This window comes from Streptopelia decaocto (assembly GCF_964273445.1).
Source record: "Streptopelia decaocto genome assembly, chromosome: 20".
NCBI classification, from domain to species: domain Eukaryota; kingdom Metazoa; phylum Chordata; class Aves; order Columbiformes; family Columbidae; genus Streptopelia; species Streptopelia decaocto.
Window position 1 is genome coordinate 3,933,142 of NC_138675.1, and position 21,173 is coordinate 3,954,314.

Consider the following 21,173-nt stretch of genomic DNA (forward strand, 5'->3'; position numbering starts at 1 on the left):
CGGCGCACGGCCCGCCAATGGGAGGGCGGCGGTCTTGGGGCGGGGCCGGCGCGTGGGCCCCTGTGCTCGGCTCCCGCGCCGGCGGGGTCAGGCGGCGGCGCGCAGGTGCCCGCGGCGGCCGGGCCGGGATGGAGCGCGGCGGGGCGGCGCTGATCCGCGAGGGCTGGTTCCGCGAGACGTGCCGGCTGTGGCCGGGCCAGGCCATGTCGCTGCAGGTGGAGGAGCTGCTGCACCACCAGCGCTCCCGCTACCAGGAGATACTCGTCTTCCGCAGGTGCGGCGCGGCCCCGGGAGGGCGGCGGTAACGGCGGCTTCGCGGGGGGGAACGCGGCGCCCAGCGCCATGCGGTGCGGGCCTGGCGGCGCGGGGAGGGCTGGGGAAGCGCGGCCCCGGGGCGCGGGCCGGCTCCAACCCCGCTTCCCCGCTCTGCCCAGCACCACCTACGGCAACGTCCTGGTCCTGGACGGGGTGATCCAGTGCACGGAGCGGGACGAGTTCTCCTACCAGGAAATGATCGCCAACCTGCCCCTCTGCAGCCACCCCGACCCCCGCAAGGTGAGTCATCCCTAGTTCCCTCCGTGGGGTCTCCCCACGCAGACCGGCCCCGTGCTCCTGCCGCCATCGCTTTGGGCACAGCCACACTCCGTGCTTGACAGAGCACCCCACGCACCCCCGTGGCCCCTGTCCCAGCGCAGGAGGAGCCCGGAGGGCTGCTGGCTTTCAACCCGTCCTCTAGGCCACGCTGCAAAAGTTCCCCGCAAGCCAACCTCGCTGACGGCCGCTTTTCTGCCCTCTCCTCTCCAGGTGCTGATCATCGGCGGCGGTGACGGGGGAGTGCTGCGAGAGGTGGTCAAACACCCCACCGTGGAGTCCGTGGTGCAGTGCGAGATCGATGAGGTGCGTTGAGCTCCCGGCTGCCTGGAGATGCCCCAGGGCTTCGGTCAGACCCGGCAAAAAGCAGCTGTGCTTCATAGCATCCACGGGAGCTGCTGCTTCACCTGCTGTCCCTTGTCAGCAGCGGGAGCGTTTGCTGCCGGTTCTGCTAGCGTGACACTGACAGCGCCACCTCTTTGCCTTACGAGTCATCTACGTGGCAGCTGGCCGCCTCTTTCATGTGATTTCTTTCACACACGTACAGTAGAGGCCCTTCCAGGCCAGCGCGGGATCTGGAGAAAGGCAGCTCTGGCGCTGGGAAGGTGCCGTTTTCCCCACTCCCCCGGTGCAGAACAGAGCGCTGCTCCTGCAGCAGGATGGTCGCTTTGTTAAGCCGTCTCCTGCGGGTGTAGGCAGGAAATAAGCTGGGGGTATTTGTTTCCATGATGGGTGGGCTGATCCTCCTCCTCTCGGTCAGTGTGTTCTGATATTTTACTTTCTGAGGAAGTTTTGCTGTGTCCCCAGAGCAAAGCTGTATGAGGAATGGGACGTGCTGCTAACGAGGCCGTGTGCGCTGTCTGCCGGTCTAAGTAGCCGTATGTGCCTGGTTTTGAACCAGCTCTGCCTGACACCAGGATATCTTTTTCTCTGCCAGCTGTGAGAAGCTGGTAGTGTTCAGTACAACTGTGGGCCTAGGGCAGTGAGTGGCTGTCTAACCATTCTAGAGAAAAAACTATATATTATGGGGGGATTGATATAGCGACTGTAGAGCAGAGGTGGGGATATTTCTTATATCCAGAAACCTGCTGGCATGGTTTTATTTAGGAAGAAAAAAGTCTTGAGAGTGATGTCTCTAGGGAAAAGGAGCGCAGAGGAGTCAGATCTGTAAACGTGTTCTCTTAGTTCCTCGGGGAGCTTTTGAAGCTCCGAGTTCTTGTTGAGTTTGGCAAGGACAGACCGACAGTGTCACTGAACCCTGAGGCCGTAGGAAAGGGCTGAGCGTGGCTCGTTGGCTGGAGATGCTGACAGCTCTCGAGGATCTCACTAGCGAGTCGGATTTGTGTTGAAGGCATGGAAGGAAATGACTCACTGTGCTGTCCTTGCAGCTGCACAGTAGCCGGAGAAGCAGCTCCTTGTGGCCCCCGCTGACCCACTTGTGCTCTCTGTGTTGCAGGATGTGATCCAGGTATCTAAGAAATACCTCCCAGGGATGGCAGTGGGGTATTCCAGTGCTAAGCTGACCTTGCACGTGGGAGATGGTTTTGAGTTCATGAAACAAAATCAAGAAGCCTTTGATGTGATTATCACAGACTCGTCTGACCCTGTGGGTAAGGATTCTGCCCATAAAAGGGTATTGCTTTCCAGCTGCCTCCTTTTCTCTTCTGCTTACCTCCTGAAAGTAAAGCCAGCCTGCCCAGGCTCCTTTTCAAGTGAAAAGACTGTCCCTGACTCGATTATTTTGGTAGAGAATTGGAAAGATGAAGACTAGAAAATATATTAGGAGGGTTTGAACCAGCTGTCACGTTTCTCTCCTCGAAATTCAACTTAGCGGCTATTGCTGCCGGCAGAGACTTGATTCTTGTGTCCAGCAATCCCATGGGGGAGGCAGCGCTGTGCTGGCACAGACAGCTTTGCACGTGTGCCCGCTAACGAGGCAGCTGTTGGTGGAGCTGCCCAGCCTAGAGATGGCTGCAGTCAGGTTGCTGTATTTCTGAAAAGGAAAACTGAGGTAGAGAGGGACCAAATGTCATTATAGTGCTTCGTTTTAGGGAACTAATTGTGAGTGCCCAAATCACCTTCGCTCTTGCTATAGTCAACACAAAGAGGAGCATCTCTAAAAGGCAGTTTGGAGCAGGAGTTTGGTTTAAAAACTGCTCACTGCAGCAAGAGGCAGCTGCTAGGACTGACTTTATCTGATAAAGTTCCTAAGCTTGCTGTTGAGCAAAGCTGAAATCCTGATGGTTCTGTTGTGCAGGCCAGGGTTCGCCCAGGGTCAAAACTTTTTGCTTTCAGATGATCTACAATTCTTGTGATCACAGAAAAGCCGTTTGAAGTGTCTCTTTTCAGTGTAGTCCCTGTGCAGCTGAAAAGCTCTGAGAAGCCTACGGTCTCAGTCTCTCTCTAGACATATCGCTGTGCTCATTTTTCTCCCAGGTCCTGCAGAAAGCTTATTCAAAGAATCTTACTACCAGCTGATGAAGACAGCGCTGCGAGAAGATGGGATTCTCTGCTGCCAAGGTGAGGCTGCTGACTCTGGGCAGAGGCTGGTGCCAGGTCGTTAAATGCACCATGCGAGGCACAAATCGGCCTCTGCTTGGGGAGACGTGACGCAGGCAGTGAAATCCATTTTGGCTCCCAGGTACAGGAGCATTTTTCATCTGCGTATGTCGACTCGTTAACTGCTGGACTGTACTTAGTAAAACTGGCGTAAGGGTCTTATCTTGCCTTTGGAACCACCCAAGCTGTGCAGAGTAGAGCAGGTTTGGGCTTGGAACCACAGTTAACCTGGCACAGGCCTGTGCACAGGAGAGGGGCAGCTCTCACCTTGCGTCTTCCTTTCTCCCTGTAGGTGAGTGCCAGTGGCTGCACCTGGATCTCATTAAGGAGATGCGTCAGTTCTGCAAGTCTCTGTTCCCTGTTGTGGAATACGCCTATTGCACCATCCCCACATATCCCAGCGGGCAGATTGGCTTCATGCTCTGCAGCAAGAACCCGGTGAGTCTCAGGCACCTGAAGTGCCCTTTTCCGCTCCCCGATGGCAGCGCAGAACCTGGCTCGGGCTGTCCCATACGGAGCTGGGGCTGCGGCACTGAGCCTCTAGAGTCGTGCTGGGCCCTGGACCCGCCAACCCAAGGCCCCAGAGCTGCAATGCAGCTTGCTCAGTGCTGAATGAACTCAGGAATGGAACGAGTTGCCTTAGAAAAAGACACCGTTTTCTCTGTAGTGCAACAAACTTAGAAGGGAGGAAGCTGTAGCAGTTTGCAGAGCCCGTTAAGGCTTTGGCTTATTGATGCTGGCTGTTATAAAGTGGGCACCTGCTCGATAAGAATCAGCTTGTGACTGGTAATCTGCTTGCACAAAGGCCTCCAAGTGAGAGTCTGTGTTAGGATGTAGGCTGGTTGCTCTGTCAGACCACTGAGGTCTGTCTGCTCTCTTCCCAATCTGCTGTGCTACAGCCAGCCCGTAACGCGACCTTCGCGTTGGCTTAGGGAGCCAGCAGCACTTGTGCAGCTGCATTTGATTTATGTGGGGCGCTGGCAGCGTGCGCCGGGCCTGACTTAGCGCAGATGTGGATCGTGCTCTGAAGAGCAGCAGCCTTGCTGCCGAGACGCTCGGGCACAATGTGACGGCATCGTCTGGCACGTGGCTCACGCACAGCCTGACCTCATGCGCTGACATCTGTGAACAAGGGCCAGTCACACGAGCTGCGGAGTGCAAACCCTTGGGGCTGGAGCTGCGCGTAACCTTTGGCTTACACTAGAACAGAAAGTCATCTGTTTTCCCGCGAGTCTTCTTGCTTCTCTGCCGTAAGTCGGGATGCCTGTCACGCAGCCTTTTCCTCGTTACCCAAACGCTACCTGTCTTCTTTGTTGCAGAACACAAATTTCCGGGAGCCTGTGCAGCAGCTCTCGCAGCAACAGGTAGAGGAGAGGAGTCTGAAATACTACAACTCGGACATTCATCGGGCAGCTTTCGTTCTGCCGGAGTTTGCACGGAAGGTAAGCGAGGCTGCGCTGCTGTTCCTCCGTCAAGGACGAGCTGTGGCTTCTCCTTGGCAGGAGAGGGAGTATCCAGGACCGAGGATTTCCTGCAGCCCTAAAGGGTTCTGTGGGCAAGTCGGAGCAGGACGGCATTTTGTGCGACACAGCAGGGTATGAGTCAGTCTGGGAAGACCGGAGTTCGGTTTGGAACTGTTCTGTGGGTGGATGTCCCATGCCCTGGTGGTGGATCACTCCTACATAGCAAAATAAGTCCGAGTGCCTGCTGAACTGTTCTTTCCCATTGAAAAGCTCCAAATGTCTTAGATAAAATGTGGTTGTGGTTTCTAGTGCAAACCGGAGGGTAAAGAGAGGATACTGTAGCACACAGTCTGACTTCATGAAGGATACTCGCTATTTCTCCATCATTCAGTTATATCCTAAGACAGCTGAAACTGCAGGTTCCAGAACAAACCTCCTCAGAGTGTCCAAGGGGTGAAGGCAAAGCCATGGTGGTGTTTCAGAGCCCCGCAGCAGGTCCATCCTGACACACCTTTGTCTTTGTCTCCAGGCCCTGAGCGATGTGTGAGACTGAGAAGCTGCTTCCTTCCTTCACGTTGGACCCTGAGATCGTCAGTGATGTGGTGGGGACCTTCCCAGCAGACTGCAGATTTGCTCTACACTGTGTGGGATTGTTTAACCCTTTGCCAGCCAACATTCCCTTTGATGATGTGTTAAAGATGATGGGGCATAAGCCAGATAAGACTATTGAAAAGGTCCAGTGACTTATTGCTTGAGGTCAAAACTGTTTTTTCCAGTGCTGGAAACGTAAGATGTATTTTTTCCTTTCTCTCCTCCCTGCACCCATTCTAAATTCTCCCCTCCCTGTGCCTACCTCCACCCCCCACAACTGACATGATATATTTATAACTGACACGTATTTCTGTCTGGTGATCTTCTGAAACCTGGGAAGAGTCCAGAAGGATCACTGACTCAGCCTTAAGCACAGAGGGCGAGAGCTTTGTGCGCAGAGTCCGCTTGCCCTCTGCTCACAGGAGCTCCCTGCTGCTCCGAGGTGTGATGGTAACAGCTCGGAGCCTCGTGTCCCACTGCCCTCCTGCGACACCTGCGCTGTGCGGTCGGAGAAGTCACAGCGCAGACCGTTGCCATTCACAACAGGTCTCCCTCCAACCCTGATGGAGTAGCAGTATTGAACACCAGCCAGGCAGGCTGGCAGCAGAGTCTTGTGGCTTTTTATTTTTAAATTGGTTGGAAACAAGTGCTGAGGTATGAACAGGCTGACTCCTGTTCTTACCTCCGCCGTCAGAGTGGTTCCAAAGAATGTTTATCGATATGGTGATAGGCGCTTTATATATATAAATATAAATATATATATATAAAAAACAAACCTTAGATCCATTGCCTGCTGTTAAGTACTGATGTTGGGGAGTCAGTTGTGCTGATAAATCTCCCATCTCAGTCGTGCTGAGATGCCTCAGGCCTGGGTATTTGCTAGTCCTTAGGAGGCATCGTTATTTCTAATGCTGCCCCCAGAATCCCCAGATGCGTAAGTTGTTTTTCGTTGTACTCTGTTGTGAGATGGATCTGCCTTCACTTCTTTTGTTTTAAAGACTCCGTACCGCCGCTGTGCAGTGGGTATCTTCCCAGCACAACCACTGCGCGGTTGTCACTCCCTTGCAATCAATTAAACACTCGGCTCTGGTTAAGGTGACATCAGTGTGGGTCGGTGTGCTTCTTCGGGGAGAGTGGGGGGGTGGAAACAGAGATCCTGAAGGTGCTGTGCTTGTCAGGACACATCCACGGCCGCTCTGTAGTTGCTCTGACTTCCTCTCTTCCTTGTCTCTAGGGATGACAAGTTATCAAAAATCAGCTCTGAAGATGCATGTTTTTGTAACCTGACTGCATAGTAGCTCCAGCTTCTCTTGTCCTCTGTGCTGCACAAGTCAGTACCTGTGTCCGAGCTATTCTCTAGTCCAAATGCTGCCTCTGGCGCAGCTTTCCAAGCTGTTTTCTAGTTGCCCATCTCCCTGTTAGCATCAATCGCTGGCCGCACTCATTTGCACCATCGTTTCCTCTGCAAAAACTGTAGCTTAGTGGCTCTGAAGGCCTCAACCAAGTTCTGAGCTCAAGCTGAACAGGCTGGGAACAGTCACTAGGTGGCATCAGGAGAAGACAAAAAAGCTCCTTCTGAGGGAGGCTTTTTGACTTGGTAAGAGAAAAGGAGAAGGAGCAGACCTTTGCAAAGGCTGGGGTTGAGCTTTACTGTAATTGTGACCCTACAAACAGCACAGGTAGCGCAGCCACCGTGTGCTACTGCCAGTATCAGTGCAGCTTTTTTTTTTTCATTGCTAAGCTGCAGAGCCAAGTCTGGATCTTCTTTATATTCTAGTGTTGAGAAGATTACACCAGTTTGTCTCTTGATTGTCTGGGTAACTGTTTCCTATCTCCCACAGCTACTGAGAAGTTAGGCTATCGAGGCATTATCATTGCTCGACTCTTGTATTTTCATTATAAAGATCAGCCCAGTAGTGGAGGCTGGTTCTAGCTACTCTTGTTTAAATTGCTGTGGGACCTGGACCCCATTCAGCCCTTCATCCTGGAAAGAAAACCACCGCTGGCACTTTTTCTCCCCTGGAATGCGAATCAAGAGCAGGACTGTAGTCCAGGAAGGCCTTAGAGCAGCTGCCAAGTAGTAACAGGTTCAAGCTTTCCACCCACCCTTGGTGAGTACAACAATGCCCAGGAGGGAAAGAGTTTCCTCAAACCTATTACCAGCCTCCACGCAGCTAATTATTCCTTCTGCTTCTCTGAGCTCTCTCCAAATTCGTAATTTCAGTGAGTGGCCAGTGATGGGAGCAGGAACACAAGGCTGTTTGCCATCCAAGTCGCACAATCTCTGTCCATAGGGTCCTATGTGTAGTTTCTGTTCCATTCCGCTGTTCTTTACAGGCAAATATTTCATCGCCTTGCAATAGGTGAGGACAGAGATCAGTTATTAATAAAAGTCAGCCCTGTGTTGAGCTGCCACAAGGTTTACCTGGCGTTCGAGCTGCTCGAAAGGCGTTTGGCACGGCAGTCACCTGTCAGGCGGTTGTGTCTGCAGATTGATTATCTGGTCCACAAACGTACGAGGTCTGAGCTGTTCTGCTGTGGCCAAGGACGCTGGGGATTGAAAAAGAGATTGGCAACGTGTGTAAAGCCCAACAGGACAAAACTACTGTGGCCTCCTGTAGAACTCAACACTCCAAAGCATCTTTGCAGCATCTCCAGGTGGGCAACTAAAAGACTTGGGTAACTTTTTGGAAGTTTTAGCTGGCTTTTGCCCAAGGCTGGTCGAGCAAGGCTGTTCATAAGCGAAGATCCACAAAGATGTTTGTCTAGACATGCTGCAGTCGTGTTCCAGCATCTTATTAAGCTGGGAGCCCATGAGCAGGGATCGGCTCTGTCCCAAGTAACGTACAATGAAATATCGGTCAGAGCAGGTGGAGACAAGCGGGGGAACAGCCTGATGGGCTTCAGCACAGCAATTGCTCAAGGCTCTTGGCGCCTTTCGAACGGTGTCAGACTCTGCTCTGTGCTCTACTCGGTGAACTAACTCAATTTTTCAAAGTTCAGAAAAGAGCTTGAAAAAAATGAAGAGAAATCTCTTGCCTGTATCTCTTGAGGCCTTTCAGCCAGTTAATTGGCATGAGCGTTGTGTTCATCCAGAGGTAATGTTATCGAGGCCTGGCTGAATTATTGATGGAGCTTGGCTGGAGGAAGAGACTGCTGAAGTACTGTAAGAATGACAATTCGTCTGTCATCGGAGAGCAGCAGCCTCAGTAAGCAAACGGTCAGAAAAAGTAATGACAAGTTCCACCGAGTTCAGGGAGAGGAAAGTTCCTTTGGTAAAATGGTGGGGGAAGAAAAGGGGAAAGTGTGGACAAAAGTGTGAGACAGGAGCTGAGATTTAGCTAAAGGGTCAGACAAAATGTTGTTAAACAGTAAAATGAGAAATTTAACCAAGTTAAATACTGAGAAGTCTAGGTGTTGCTCTTTCCTGGTCATGTATAGGATGGAGTTAAGTGCTTCTAAAATATGCAGAAGGTGGGAAATTAGAGCCAGGGTATCTCGATAGCGCAGTGATGTGTGAAGCAGATAAAGTGGGGAGGATTATTGAGAACACTGGGGATCTCAGCAGCTCCGCGCTGACGGGGTTTGCAGTGCTGTGTCCCCCCCTTGGCACTGACCGGCTGCAGCCGTGTCCGGGCATCTCCGGGAACGAGTTTGCTTAACAAAGCTAATTCTGTGTGCCGGGAATAAAGGCAAAATGATGTATGTCATGACCCCGCGTGTTTCACCCCCCTTTGACTGTAGGAGAGGAGTAACCACAACCCCGGGCTACCTGGAGCGGGTGAATTCCTGTTCAAAGCTCTCGCGGCCGAGCGGTCCTGTGGGCGGCTCGCGGTCCCGCGGGTCGGCGTCCCCCGTGAGCTCTTTCTGGCTGAATTCCCACAAGGCGGAGTGTGTACATAACCCCCCAGAAAATCCAAATGGTGAAAAAACATCTCTGCCCAAGTCTTGTCCAGGCAATCTCACCGCCAGCAGGACGAGTCTGGTGTAAGAGGTCAGTTGATATGTCAGTGGGTGTAACCCCAAGCATCCTCAGCCTGCTTTGCAGCCAGAAATGCCTCCTACCTGGAGCCAGACAAAACATTTTCAGTGAAAAATGGAGGCATTTTGAAATACAAGTGTTTCATAGCAAGTAGTTATTTTTCAGGAAGATTTTTGGTGGAACAACCGCTATGTTTTAACTTTGCATTTTGAAAGAACAGGAGGTTTTGAGCGCTGTGCTCACCCTCCCTCCATCCTCCTGCAGCCCCTCTGGGGTCGACAGACAGCGACGGCAGCACAGCTCCCCCCGCTCCCCTCCCTCGGGAGCTGTAACAGGCTTGTAGTCGTGCGTGCTCTGACAGCAGCATCCCCGCGGCTCTCCCCTCCTCCTCCTCCTCCTCCTCCTGCCCCTGCTCTGCAGCTCCTCTCCGAGATGCGCGGGAGCGCTCGGCTCAGCCCACGCTCGCAGTCCCTTCCTCGGCTTTGTGAGATCGGTGCCGATGAAAAGCCCTGGCTGGAACAGCCACCTGCACGCTGCTCGCGGGGCCCTGGGGAGCGCAGAGCGAGGGAATTCTGCAAGCCTGGCCTGATAAATGAACTGTGATTTCAGGCCCATGAACAAATTGGTTTCCCCTTCCAGGAAGGCTCACAACTGTCAGCTGACTATCGCTTGCTTTATTACATTGGCCTTCGCAACTAGGGACAACTGCAGAGACATGGGGTTCCAGTGACAGGAAGGCAGAAGCATTCGAACCCTTCCTTCAGCTGCAGCTGAGCGCCTCACCTTTGGGAACCAGACTTTGCTCTGGGAGCCTGGTGCGATTCTGCTACGTGCTTCAAGGCATGGTGATCTGAACCCAGACCAGGCAACAAACGGGCAGAAGATGGCAAATATCCAGGCCATACAGGAAAGCAATTGAGAAATTATCTCATTCCTTAATGTGGCATTTGGTGCCAGACATAGTCTTAGCTTTTGTATTCCAGCAATGCCCAGTCTTTGCGGCTGTACAGACTCACCGAGATGTCAGGGACCTCTATTCTGAAAGATGAAACGTCTCCCGTTGCATGTTGCTTGTGTACCCTTAATCACAAAAAGATGGATGTTGTCTTAGGTGATTGTGTAATCATGTTCTGCTGTCTTCCGAACCTGCTCCGCATCCCTGCTGAAGCTGTGAGCCAAAATCCCTGAAAGCCGGGCCATTTCAAGTTGCTGTGTGCCGAACTTCCTTCCGGAGCATCCCCACAGGCGTGCGGATACCAGATAGATCCAACCGCGCTCTGAAGTGGTAAAAACCCGCTCGGACCACGTGCAGCTCCAGAGAGTAGAGAGAATCAACGAAGACAACTTCTCAGGGGGTGAGTCAGATAGCAGGGAGAAGGTGGTAAGAGGAATCAAAGAAAGAATTGTCAGAAATGTTTATTACTCCCAGGGAAGACCTTTAACCTTTCCTGTACAGAGTGATAAGCATTTTATTGCTGCCCTTTAATTCCAGGATCACGGCAGCCCAGTCACCGTTCACATCCCTGTGGGCTTCCCCAGAAGCTGAGCTCTGGCTCCGCGCATCATCCCTTTTTTAACAGAAGAGCATTGACATACTTGTGACCCCATTCGCTCAATGAAGCATCATAGAAAACAGCCCTTTCAGAAGGCAAAGCCACGAACAAAACAATATTTATTAGAACAAGCACTTTGGTTTTACCAGAGGGCCTCCAGCATGGACTCCTGGCTGGTAGGTCCACAAGGTTTAGTCCTGGCTCCTAACCACCAGTACAGGATTCACCTTCTGCCTGTCAGCCCGGGCACATCTCATGCTCACAGGTACCTGCAGTTCCTTCTCAAGCAACAAACTGTGCTTTCTCCATTTGCTGTTCTCCCACTTGTACGTCTCCAGGAGCAAATCCACTGCGGGCCGTTGGGCAAGTGCCTGTGGTTTATCTGCTCGCTGGAGCCTGGTGCTTCACCGCTGTCTCCAGCCCCAGACTGGCTGGGAAGTGTGTGACAGAATCCATTACCAAGGGCTAACACAGCAATTCTGATAAACTAGCAAGGTCAGTTTAGAACGAAACAGATAATGTTTCATCTGAAACCGGTGCATGGATCCGGCTCTCACGGGGAGGGGATAAGAAACAATGAGGTTACAAAGTTTTCTGAGGAAAATTTATTTCTAGAAATGTACACCTTTCTGTGTGACTCAGAAAAGGGTTATTTTTCCCTTTGTATCTTTCAGTGAGGGAATCCAACATTTCCTTTCAAACATGCATGGAAGTGATGGCATCTTTTCCCTCAAGAGCATCCAGGGTGCTGTAACTGGCACTGGGAGCTGGATTATTTGCAGGCAGAGCTTCATCATGCTGTTTCCACAAGCAGCAATGCTGATAAGCATTACAAGTGGGGAACAGGTGTTTCTGCTGTCTTAGTTCTGTCACAGCATCCCCTTGGCCAACCCACCTCCCCGTGGGGATTTTCTAATGTACTAAGTTAGGATAACAATTTACCTTTGACTGCTGTTAGGGTCAGAAGAGGCTTTGCCCTGAGGCAAGTGCATATTGCCATTCCACAGTGAGATGCATCACTGGACACAGTGGACACAGATCCAAATATCCCTGGAGGCTGGAGCTGAGGGTCCAAGCCCATAGCTAAGCACCTGTGGCCAGACGTTTTACCTCTTCCCTCTGAATCATCCAGCACTGGCCAGAGGTTTGTGCAAGCTGGTGGCCCATTCCATCCAACGTTCCGTTGCCAAGCAGAATTCAGCTAAGCCGGAGAGGCACAGGTAGTGCTGACAATTTCTCGGGGTGAAGAAACAGTGTGTTACTGGAGAGTCCCAGACCTTCGCTTCCCCGCTCTCTGCAGGTCTGGCACATGGAAAGCCCAGAGGCACTGAAGTATCCCACTCAAGCAGCCAAGTGTTAACAACCTCTCCAAAGTCTAATTTGCCTTTGATATAGACTTAATTGTTTGCGTCACCCACCGGGCTAGGGGGAGGGCTATAAAAGGGGCTGCAGCCATTGTCTGAGGCAGAAGAGAGCCCAGAAACAGCTCCCTCTCCCAGTCTTCCTCATTCAGCACAGAAGTCACAGCCTGTGCATCATGCAGCTGGTGGCCAGCCTGGTGTCCGTCCTGCTGCTGGTGTGGAGCGTGAGAGCCACCGCGCTGCCCGGAGAAGAGAGACTGGCACTACAGAACACGAGGGTGAGTCCAACGCACCCCGAGCAGGGGCTGGGTGAGCGGGGAGCACACAGGAGCCCGGGGAGCGCTAAGAAGGACAATCGGGCTTTACCTGATGCAAACAACTCTTCCACCCTCTTTATTCCGAGGCACTACAGCTTCACGCGCTGCTGAAGCACGGGCTGTTAGCACAGCTTACTAGCCAGTTTGTTTAGGAAAGGTACCAGGGCAGACGCCACAGAGCTGCAGAAGTGAAGTCTGAGCTAAGCAAAAACACGAGAAGAAACGAGCAGAGAGGGGAGGGGAAAGGAGAAAATAGTATCGCTGAAAGAGTGCAGCACGAGAGAATAGCAGAGTACTAGGGAGGGAGAGAAAAGATACATAATTGGTAAAATGATCAAGGGACATGATATTTTAAATAGGACTCAGGGGAAGGACAAATGTTTAAAAGATGGGTTCAGTAGGAAAGTAACAGAGGAATAATAAATGAAGTAATTATATCAGAATAAAATTGCTTTTTCCAGAGTAGTATTCACAAGGGGAGTTATACTGACATAGTTCTGCTAGAATAATTACACTCTGAACCAGCACAGCTCTATGCAGTGGCAGAACTTATTATAGCAATATAATTATCCTACCAACTGGCAAAACTCTAATATTATAATGGCTGTAGCACTATAATAACTTTGTTTTGCTGGACTATTTCCCTGAGAGGCCGCAGAGGTAGGAAGCAATAGCATAAGACAATCACAAACAAGCGCTGCGTTCTGCTTGCCCTCACCTGCACGTTCCCCGTCACCCTGCGGATCCGCGGCGCCGGTTCATCACCCGCGCTCTGCCGCTCCGGTTCAGAGCTGCAGCCGCGACGCTGCCGGCGTCTCAGCCCTGCAGACGAGCTGCCCAGAGAAGCGCAGGATCCGCTTGGTTTGAGAGGCACTAACTTCTCCTTTGTGCGTATCCACGTAGGGGTTTTTTCTGTCTTAGCGCTGGCTCCAGCTCATCCATCAGTGTCTTGCTGCTTCAGGAGCGGGCTCGCATCCCATTAACAACAAAACTGGCTGTGAGAAAGAAACGTATAGAGTGTGAGGTGCTGGGGCTCGTGTTCTGGTAGAGATCGGGGCTTCTGCAGCTGGCTGGGATTAACCCTTCTGGGGAGAACTGCAAACTTTCAGCTGGACATTCTTACAATAACGGACCCAGTACTTAAAAAGTAAACTTGTTCTGGTGCAAATGCCAGTTGCAGGGGGAAAAAGAAACAAGTTGTAGGGCATAAATCAGTAAATAAGGTTTTGGTAAAAATAAATTCAAGTGTAATGACTCTTCGACATGCTGTTGCTTACAAAATAACAATATCATTATAATTGATATAATTATCCTCTTCAGAGCATTCCACAAACTGAAAAATTGTTAGATACTGATGCACCAATCCCTACAGTCACCACTGCTGTAACTCAGACAAATGTTTTTAAGTATAAAGAATGTTGTTATTTTAGATATAAACCACCGTAAGATGCACAACAATGCAAAAGAAAGATGTGCGCATTCTGACAGGCTGGTGGACCTAGTGCAGGGAACTGAGCACCCCAAAGGTGCGCACGACCCGCCCCTGCTGAGCTCCCTGCTGAACGGTCTCGATCTCTTGCAGCTCGGGAGCAGCTACACACAGAAAGGATGTTTGCAATGGGAAAGAGCTGCCCGGTTCCACCAACAGCCACAGCTGATCGTGCGTAAGGAATAGCCCGTAAGAGCAGGCTGAGCTTTGCCTTCCCCAGCCGAATCTGAAGCTGCTGGCTCTGCTTGGAGCAGGTTATTTCAGAACATAGCACTTAGAGCTAAGAAAGAGAATTATGGGGGAGACGTGACCCAGGAAACACGCTGAGCTGAGTTCCCCAGTCCATCTCCCTGAGGCTCCAGACGTTTCTGTTCTTGCAGCGCAGGAGTAGGAACCAGAATGTGCACAAATTAGTTTTTATCTTCTGCTGCAAACATAGCATGTAATTTTTCTGTGCCTCAGTTTCTCTTTGTGGAAGCAAGGTTGGTTTCTAGAGCTAAGAAAGTGATTAAAAAGATCCATAAACATCCTGTAACGTAAACTCAAAATATTTGCTGCTGTTTGTATTTATCCATCCTTGCGTTGCTCACCAAGTGGTCCGTAGTGAACGCTGGCGCTGACAGACACAGCGACAGACGCAGCAGTGCCAGCAGTAAACACGGCATTTGTGAAAAGCGATGTGGAAACGTGCTGCCAAGATTCCCATCCACATGGGAAACGGGATCTGCTCCTGTCAAACCGTCTATCCCAGCTGGTCCTGTACCAGCTGTTTCTGTCAGAGATGAGGAACTCTCAGGCAAGAGGTGATTGCTCAGATTTGCTGGATATGAAAAGGAACAAGATAACTCACAGCCTGTTACCGATGGAAATCCCTTAGTCCCAAACCTCAGGCTGTGCGGATAGAGCTCAGCAACTCCTCTCATTCTGCCTTCTCCCGAGGTCAGGCTATTGAAATACAGGTTCTTGTTCTTGAAATACAAGCTGTTTGTCCCCGCTGATTAAGTATTTTGCTCCAGATACTTAGTGCGTCTCTCTCCCCACCAACCCAGCCCTTCCCTTCCTTACATTTATTTCTCAGCATTTTACAGTGGGTTGCAGCCCTCGGTGCGCTTAATTTAATATCCCTCAGACCTCGGTGCCTCTTCCCACAGCGCAGGCAGAGCAGTGAAGGGAGCAACAGGCTTTACTGGGAGAGAAGGCAGATTGGCATTTACCGAAATTTAATTAGCACAGGCGGTGAGAGGACTTTACAGCCAGTTCATGCCCACTTGTTAGCAGCTCTTTTCCGGTTGTAACGCAGCATGTGTGTGGCTCGCAGTTCAGCGGCTGAGCTGGGTGGGGGACAGCAGAACGGAGTGACCTGCAGCCAGGTTCCTCAGCTCCGTGATGGGAAAAGCAACTGCTGAGACAGGGAGGCAGGAGATGCACAGGGACCCCATGGGGGACGTTCACACCCTCCAACAACCCCCTGCCTCGGTGGCTGTGGGGGACAGGCCTCTGCCCGTCACCTTCCCCGCTCTCTGTCCACAGGAACAGAGCACGGCCCGCAAAGACGCCATCCTGAAGATGCTGGCGGGGCTGCTGGATGGCGTGGACGCCGGGCGTGAGGCGGCATCCCCGGAGCTGGACGAGGACAACAAGCTGGAGGAGGAGCGGGCAGCACTGGGGCGGCTGGCCCAGCTCTCACAGCGGGACCGCAAGGCTCCCTGCAAGAACTTCTTCTGGAAAACCTTCACCTCCTGCTAGTGCCGCCCGGCTGGGCCCCGCCGGGCCGCCTGCCCGCCAACACCCTCCCCTCCGCCGCTCCATCCCCTGAGCTCCCACCCTTGTCCTCCCCACCCCTGAGAATAAAGCATGGCGCCTCGGGGGACTTGTCTCTGGTTCTCTGCGCCCCGCCGGGCAGGGCTGGGGTGGAGCGGGGCCGCCGGTAGCCCCGGCCTCGCCGCCGGGAGGGGTGGGATGGGCGGGTCGGGGGCTGTCGGGAGCCATCAGGGTGGCGGCCATCTTGTGGGGCGGCCATGGCGGGCGGCGGCCATTTTGGGGTTGTGTCCTTTGGGGAGGACGCTCTGTGGCGGCCTCTGGCCGGGGAAGGTGCCGTCTGGAGAGGATGGCATGGGCGTGTGGGAGAGCTCCTTTCCACACTGGTGGGGTGGCTGGTGAAGCAGGAGGGGGCGCAGGGGCCATGTCTGGGTTGTGGGAGAGACATGTAGGAAACAATCATCTTGCCAATATATTAGGCCCAGGCAGGATCTCTCAGCAAAGCATATTTTATTAGCGATTTTGCAAGACTGGGTGTTCTAACTAAAGGTAGCCACATAATAGGGCAAAAAGCCCCTGTTTATATCCTCCCCAAATCCCAGCCGCTGTTCCCCATTGGTTGGTACTGCAGCATTTACAGACCACCCAACCCTGCCTCAGTTTACATATCCATCTAATTATAACAATACCCTTCCCCTTATCAATCTATTTGAAATATGAGTTCCTGGCCCTTTGCCTACCCTACCCCCTAGATTGTCTTTTGTAAATACAGGTATCAATATGCATTCCAGGAAGAGACTTTGTTTTACGTTAAGGATTCATAGTCTGATGTCTCTCAGTCCTTCCCCCCATGCTGGGGTCAGGCACCAGGTCCCCAGTTTTGTAAAAGCAACGTTCCTTCGTTAAATGTTCCTTGCAGACAGACAGGCCCAGAGCCTGGCCCGCTTCTGGTTTGACAGCAGGTATTCAGAAGAGATAATTCAACACCTGGATGTGTCCCTGTGCGGCTGCTCCAGGGGAACCTGCTCCAGCAGGGGGGTCGGGCTGGGTGATCTCCAGAGGTCCCTCCAGCCCCAGCCATTTGTGATCCCCAGAGCGGTTCCCCGGGTGCTTTGTGCATCTTGAACACTGAGCTCTGCGTCTCAAACCGATTGAAATAATCCAGCTGTGATCCCGGGGCCAACAGCTCTAACTGCTCTGGTTCTCTCATGGTTTCTTGGTGTCTTGTCATCTTGTTTAAAAAAACAAACAAACCAAACCCACCACCAACAAAAACAACCCCAAACACACCACAAAATGCCTGATTTACTTTACTCATCTCTTAGGGTGCTGTTTGCTGTCTGGAGAGTGGAAGGGCCTGTTTTATTTCTTTTCACTTGCTGAGGAGCTTTTTGAACCTTTGTTTTAGAACTGCGGTAGCACAGAGATAGGAAACGCAGATGTATTTTGAGTTCAGAACAGCTGTTTGTCTCCGAAGGAGAAAGCTGAGGCCTTGGTCTCATATGCTGGCAAAGAAAAAGTTGCAAAATTTAGTTGCTTTATTTGCTTCAATTCTCGGTATTAACAAGTTGACTTTTGGAGCTGTATTATGTTGCTGGGAATGACCACACAAAGACTTCAGCTTCCATTACCCAGCCTGTCCCCAAGGCCTGACTGGCCACTGGTAAGAACTAGACAGTATTTATTTGCAGTGGTTTGCTTTTGAACCTTTACATTTTCTTCTTGGAGGCCAGTGACCATGAGGTCTCTCATCTCGACAGCAGCATTTTGGATTAATCAGCAGCCAGCCTGTGCTCTTGCAGTCGAAGTAACGCTTCCAGCTCCCCCGTGCTCCCTGAATAATGAGGGTACGACCGCGCCGGCACCCGGACGGGCTGGCTTGCTGCTGCCGCTTTGCTCAGTGTCAGGCTGTGTTTTCACTGCATCATTTGCCATAGAAATTTCTGGCTGTGTGTCTCTGGCTTGCAGGAGGAGTTAGAGCCCTGTGGCTTGTTTTATTTTTCACTCTATAATGAAAAATAAGATCCTTGCTGGGGGAACTCAGCGACTCAGTATATGGGTAATGGGATATGGAGCTTTCCAGCTGCGTTGCCTGGAGCACCCAGCTAGGACGTGGGAGACCTGGTTTTATGTCTCGGTTTGCTGCTGGCATTTTGATTTTATCAATCATTACCTCCCTTTCAATACCTCAGTTTCCCTGTCTGTAAAATGGGGCATTAGCTCTTGTCACTTCTTATAATTTTTCTTAAGATATGTGGGTGACAAGTGCTGTATAAAAGCTGATTGTAGCTGTTATTGTTACTAAGACCTGTGTAGCAGCGTAAGACCAACCAGGATGCTAGTACCTTACAAGTATTGTCATTAGACTTGCCTTATTATTCACCATTAAATCTTGTCTGTGATAATAACATTCAGGACAACATGCAGTGAAAATGAGAGACCCCACAGCACGTGGACGTAGACATTGCCCCTAATAGAGACTCAGCAGACTGTGTATCCTGCATTATTTAGCGGTTCCTGCAGGAGAGGGGAGTGCAGCTACTCTCAAGGTTGCAAGCAGATTTGGGAGTTGAGTCTCCTCTCGTCCCTACAGACGGCTGGTGGTGGCGGCTGCGGCCAGCGCACGTGCGGTGGAGCGGGGCCAGCGCGGCGCGGGCAGCTGCTTCCATCAGCGCTGGATTCCATTCTGCGGTTGCCGTGGTAAGTCAGCGTGCTGAGGCTGGAGCGGCGTGAGATCCTGCCTAATGACGGCGTTTAATATTAGGGAGTGTGGCACAATAAATGGGATCCAGTGGGAGGGGCTTAATGAAGGGTTATAAATAACGTGTCGTATACGGGTATTTGCTGTTTAAATTTCCACAAAAGAATTGTGGGTCTTAGAGTGGTGTATGTCAAGTAGAGGGGAGCAAGAGTATGTTATTTGTTTTGTAGATGCAATAGCCAATGCTTTTAAAACCTTGTCACAGCTCAGAATAATTTTGTGTATGCATGAGCAAGTGCATAATACCTATGAGCTATTTCCAGACTTTTAAAAAAGTGAAAAAGGCACATTAAAAAGTAAAATAAAAGCCAGAAGGCAAACTTTTAAAGTCAGCTAGCATACCCATTGCTGACCTTACCTAATTCAGTGCGTGGTCCAGTGGCATTCACTGTACATATCTATTATTTTTTTTAACCTCAAGCTAGTTCAGGCCTATTATGAAGCTGCAGGCAAGTAAAGAAATCAGCACAGGGACAAGCTCAGCTGTGAACCTACAGCGTATTCAGTTCCTGGGGTAAATCTGTATGTGCATATCCCATCCCTTGATAAATGTGAAGTAGTCCAAGGGAGCTTATTCCTGGATGAAAACAGAGTAAATCTCATTTACTCTGAGATCAAAGCTTGTGCTTATGTGGACAGATACGACAGAGGAACTAGGGAGGTATTCATTTGAAATTTAGTACCCTGCATGCTGACTCATTTGTACCTGCTTTTAGTAGTGAAGATCTTGTTTTATTATACACCGCCAGGTAAGCTGGCAGCGAATCAGTACTTGACGGAGTGCGTATTCGGCCTCGGACAAAGGAGAGAGAGCTGCCATCTGACCAGACTTCACAAAAGACTCTGTCTGTCTGCAGGTGGCTGGCAACAGGAGTTAAATGTAGTGGGAACAGAGCAGTACTGCCTGGTCTGGTGGTCGTACGGCTGTCATTCTCAAACAGCACATGGCCTGGGAGGCACCTTTAGCTCAGAAACACTAAACTTGTGTTTGAAAAGCAGCGAGTCTATTTATTTTTTAAAAATAATGTGTTTCGAGGTTGGTGGCAGGTAAGCAGTCAGATGTGTTATAAACAGATACCAACTGGGATAAGAGTAGCAGGGTTTGCACTGATGGGGAGTGTTTTCTCCACGGAGTGAATTCTCCTGTTGCTCTAGGTCATAGATTAATGTAGTGGCTCACAAAACGTGTTCTGATGGGATGCTTGGTTTTGACAACGTTCGTCTGATAAGTTGTTGGTTTAGATAGCAACAAATGACAACATCCCTGTGACACAGAAGCGCTGCTTTTATTAATCTTTCTTGGCAGTGTGGACTAGGAACTTTGCTTACGCCTTGGGCTGGGTGGTGGGAGATAGTGATCCAAGAGAAATTGCTCTGTTTGTTGTTCTAACCGTGATCCGCGGGTACCTCTGCCTGTGGCTCTGCTGGCTCTCCTGCCACACTAGATTTCGTTGAATGGAGGAACAACACAGGTCAACTAGGGCATTTGTTCACTGTCTATTTGTTACTCACTGTAAATAGTTTGTTCAGTGACCTTGTTCTCTGAGCTCTGAAAGCCTCTCTTGTGAAGTGGGCTTTGAAGATTTAACTTCAGTTACTTCTCTGAGCTCCTATATTCACAAAACCCTCAGCAGCAGCAGGCTGTAAATGCGTTTTATATTCCATGGAGGCTGCTCAGTGAAAGAAGCTGTCACCCCGACCATTCAGAATGTACAGGAGCTTCATGTAAGACACATGCAACAGGAAATCCTGAGTACAAGTGACCTGTTGGTGAATGGGGAGGATGTCTTACACAGTGGGTTTTTCCTGTCTTTGCTGAACCCTTACAGAACTTGCAGGGGTTGGAGAGCAGGATGCCAGGGAGGGAGGGGGAGTTGCCAGAGCTCTCCAGTCTTTCAGACTAGGTCAGAAGGACAGGCTGTGTTCATGGGTTGTGCTTTTTGAGGAAACCATAGCGTGAAGGTCTGCATGCTCTAAATACCTAAGAGATGGGAAATCAGGAGGTGCTCTCTGCTGTTCCAACAAGGATTCAAGAGATGTAGCTTTTCTTCCAAGATTCATAAGGAGGTAGAGTTACCACTAAGGCAGTAGACAATGAAGTGCAGGTAGTTAAAAATCAGTTATCCAAAGAAACACAGCAAACTGGGACTTGGCAGCATAGGGGGAACTTGCAGAATGAAGATTCTACAGAGCACTACTGCAGAATATCTGTTGTGGTTAAAATTGATTTTTATTTCATAATAACCACCGAGCCTTTAAAGCAGGAAATATTTGGGAGTCAAAGGGCCTGTGTCACGTAGGCGAGACAGGAGCGAATGGAGAACAGCCACGCTGCTCTTCATCAGCTTGTGTGAATCAGCTTGTGCAGAAGCCTGGGAGTACAATCTGTGTGTTCCCCTGTGCTGACTCCAGCACCTTTGGAGCTGACCGAACTCTCACTGTTAGATTTGTACCTCCTTTGGCAGCCTTGGGAGGGAAGTACTAGATGATAAAAAGCCAGCATTTCAGTCCCTTAAGATAGGAGCTTTGGAGAGAGCTCTTTGAATCTACGTTCAAACCTTCCAGTGTGTCTGCTTCCCACTTGTTAAAATTATGTAGGGTTCATAGAAAGTCTCAGAGGAAGCATTTGGGAAGTGGAGGAAACCTCAACAATTCAAATCCGTGTCTTCCGCCTTCCCAGAGAATGTCTTGGTCTGACGCGTCAGGCTGGGCTGCAGGGGCTGTGGGCTGGCAGAGCACGGGCCACAA

General features: G+C 50.9%; 2 protein-coding genes and 1 long non-coding RNA gene across 3 annotated transcripts; all 3 read left to right on the forward strand.

The window, feature by feature from the left end:
• The first annotated feature begins 48 nt into the window (after nucleotides 1-48).
• SRM (spermidine synthase) lies at nucleotides 49-5,507 on the forward strand. The gene is made up of 8 exons (XM_082069780.1): nucleotides 49-274; nucleotides 435-555; nucleotides 805-897; nucleotides 2,048-2,201; nucleotides 3,028-3,111; nucleotides 3,443-3,588; nucleotides 4,470-4,592; nucleotides 5,143-5,507. Exons 1-8 carry the CDS (start codon nucleotides 129-131, stop codon nucleotides 5,158-5,160), a joined length of 885 nt encoding a protein of 294 aa, XP_081925906.1. The 5' UTR covers nucleotides 49-128; the 3' UTR covers nucleotides 5,161-5,507.
• An 867-nt stretch (nucleotides 5,508-6,374) lies between these two features.
• LOC309448337 lies at nucleotides 6,375-11,555 on the forward strand. The gene is made up of 3 exons (XR_014185788.1): nucleotides 6,375-10,541; nucleotides 10,679-11,234; nucleotides 11,414-11,555. It is a non-coding gene; the product is annotated as an uncharacterized lncRNA (long non-coding RNA).
• A 156-nt stretch (nucleotides 11,556-11,711) lies between these two features.
• On the forward strand, nucleotides 11,712-15,713 carry CORT (cortistatin). The gene is made up of 2 exons (XM_082069781.1): nucleotides 11,712-12,378; nucleotides 15,437-15,713. Exons 1-2 carry the CDS (start codon nucleotides 12,277-12,279, stop codon nucleotides 15,650-15,652), a joined length of 318 nt encoding a protein of 105 aa, XP_081925907.1. The 5' UTR covers nucleotides 11,712-12,276; the 3' UTR covers nucleotides 15,653-15,713.
• Nucleotides 15,714-21,173: the final 5,460 nt, after the last annotated feature.

Bases quoted from the DNA above. Each gene is read 5' to 3' on its own strand.
- SRM (XM_082069780.1), top strand. From the start codon at position 129: ATGGAGCGCGGCGGGGCGGCGCTGATCCGCGAGGGCTGGTTCCGCGAG. The intron at 898-2,047 runs GTGCGTTGAGCT...TCTGTGTTGCAG, and splicing joins TGCAGTGCGAGATCGATGAG to GATGTGATCCAGGTATCTAA. The intron at 2,202-3,027 runs GTAAGGATTCTG...TTTTTCTCCCAG, and splicing joins AGACTCGTCTGACCCTGTGG to GTCCTGCAGAAAGCTTATTC.
- CORT (XM_082069781.1), top strand. From the start codon at position 12,277: ATGCAGCTGGTGGCCAGCCTGGTGTCCGTCCTGCTGCTGGTGTGGAGC. The intron at 12,379-15,436 runs GTGAGTCCAACG...CTCTGTCCACAG, and splicing joins TGGCACTACAGAACACGAGG to GAACAGAGCACGGCCCGCAA.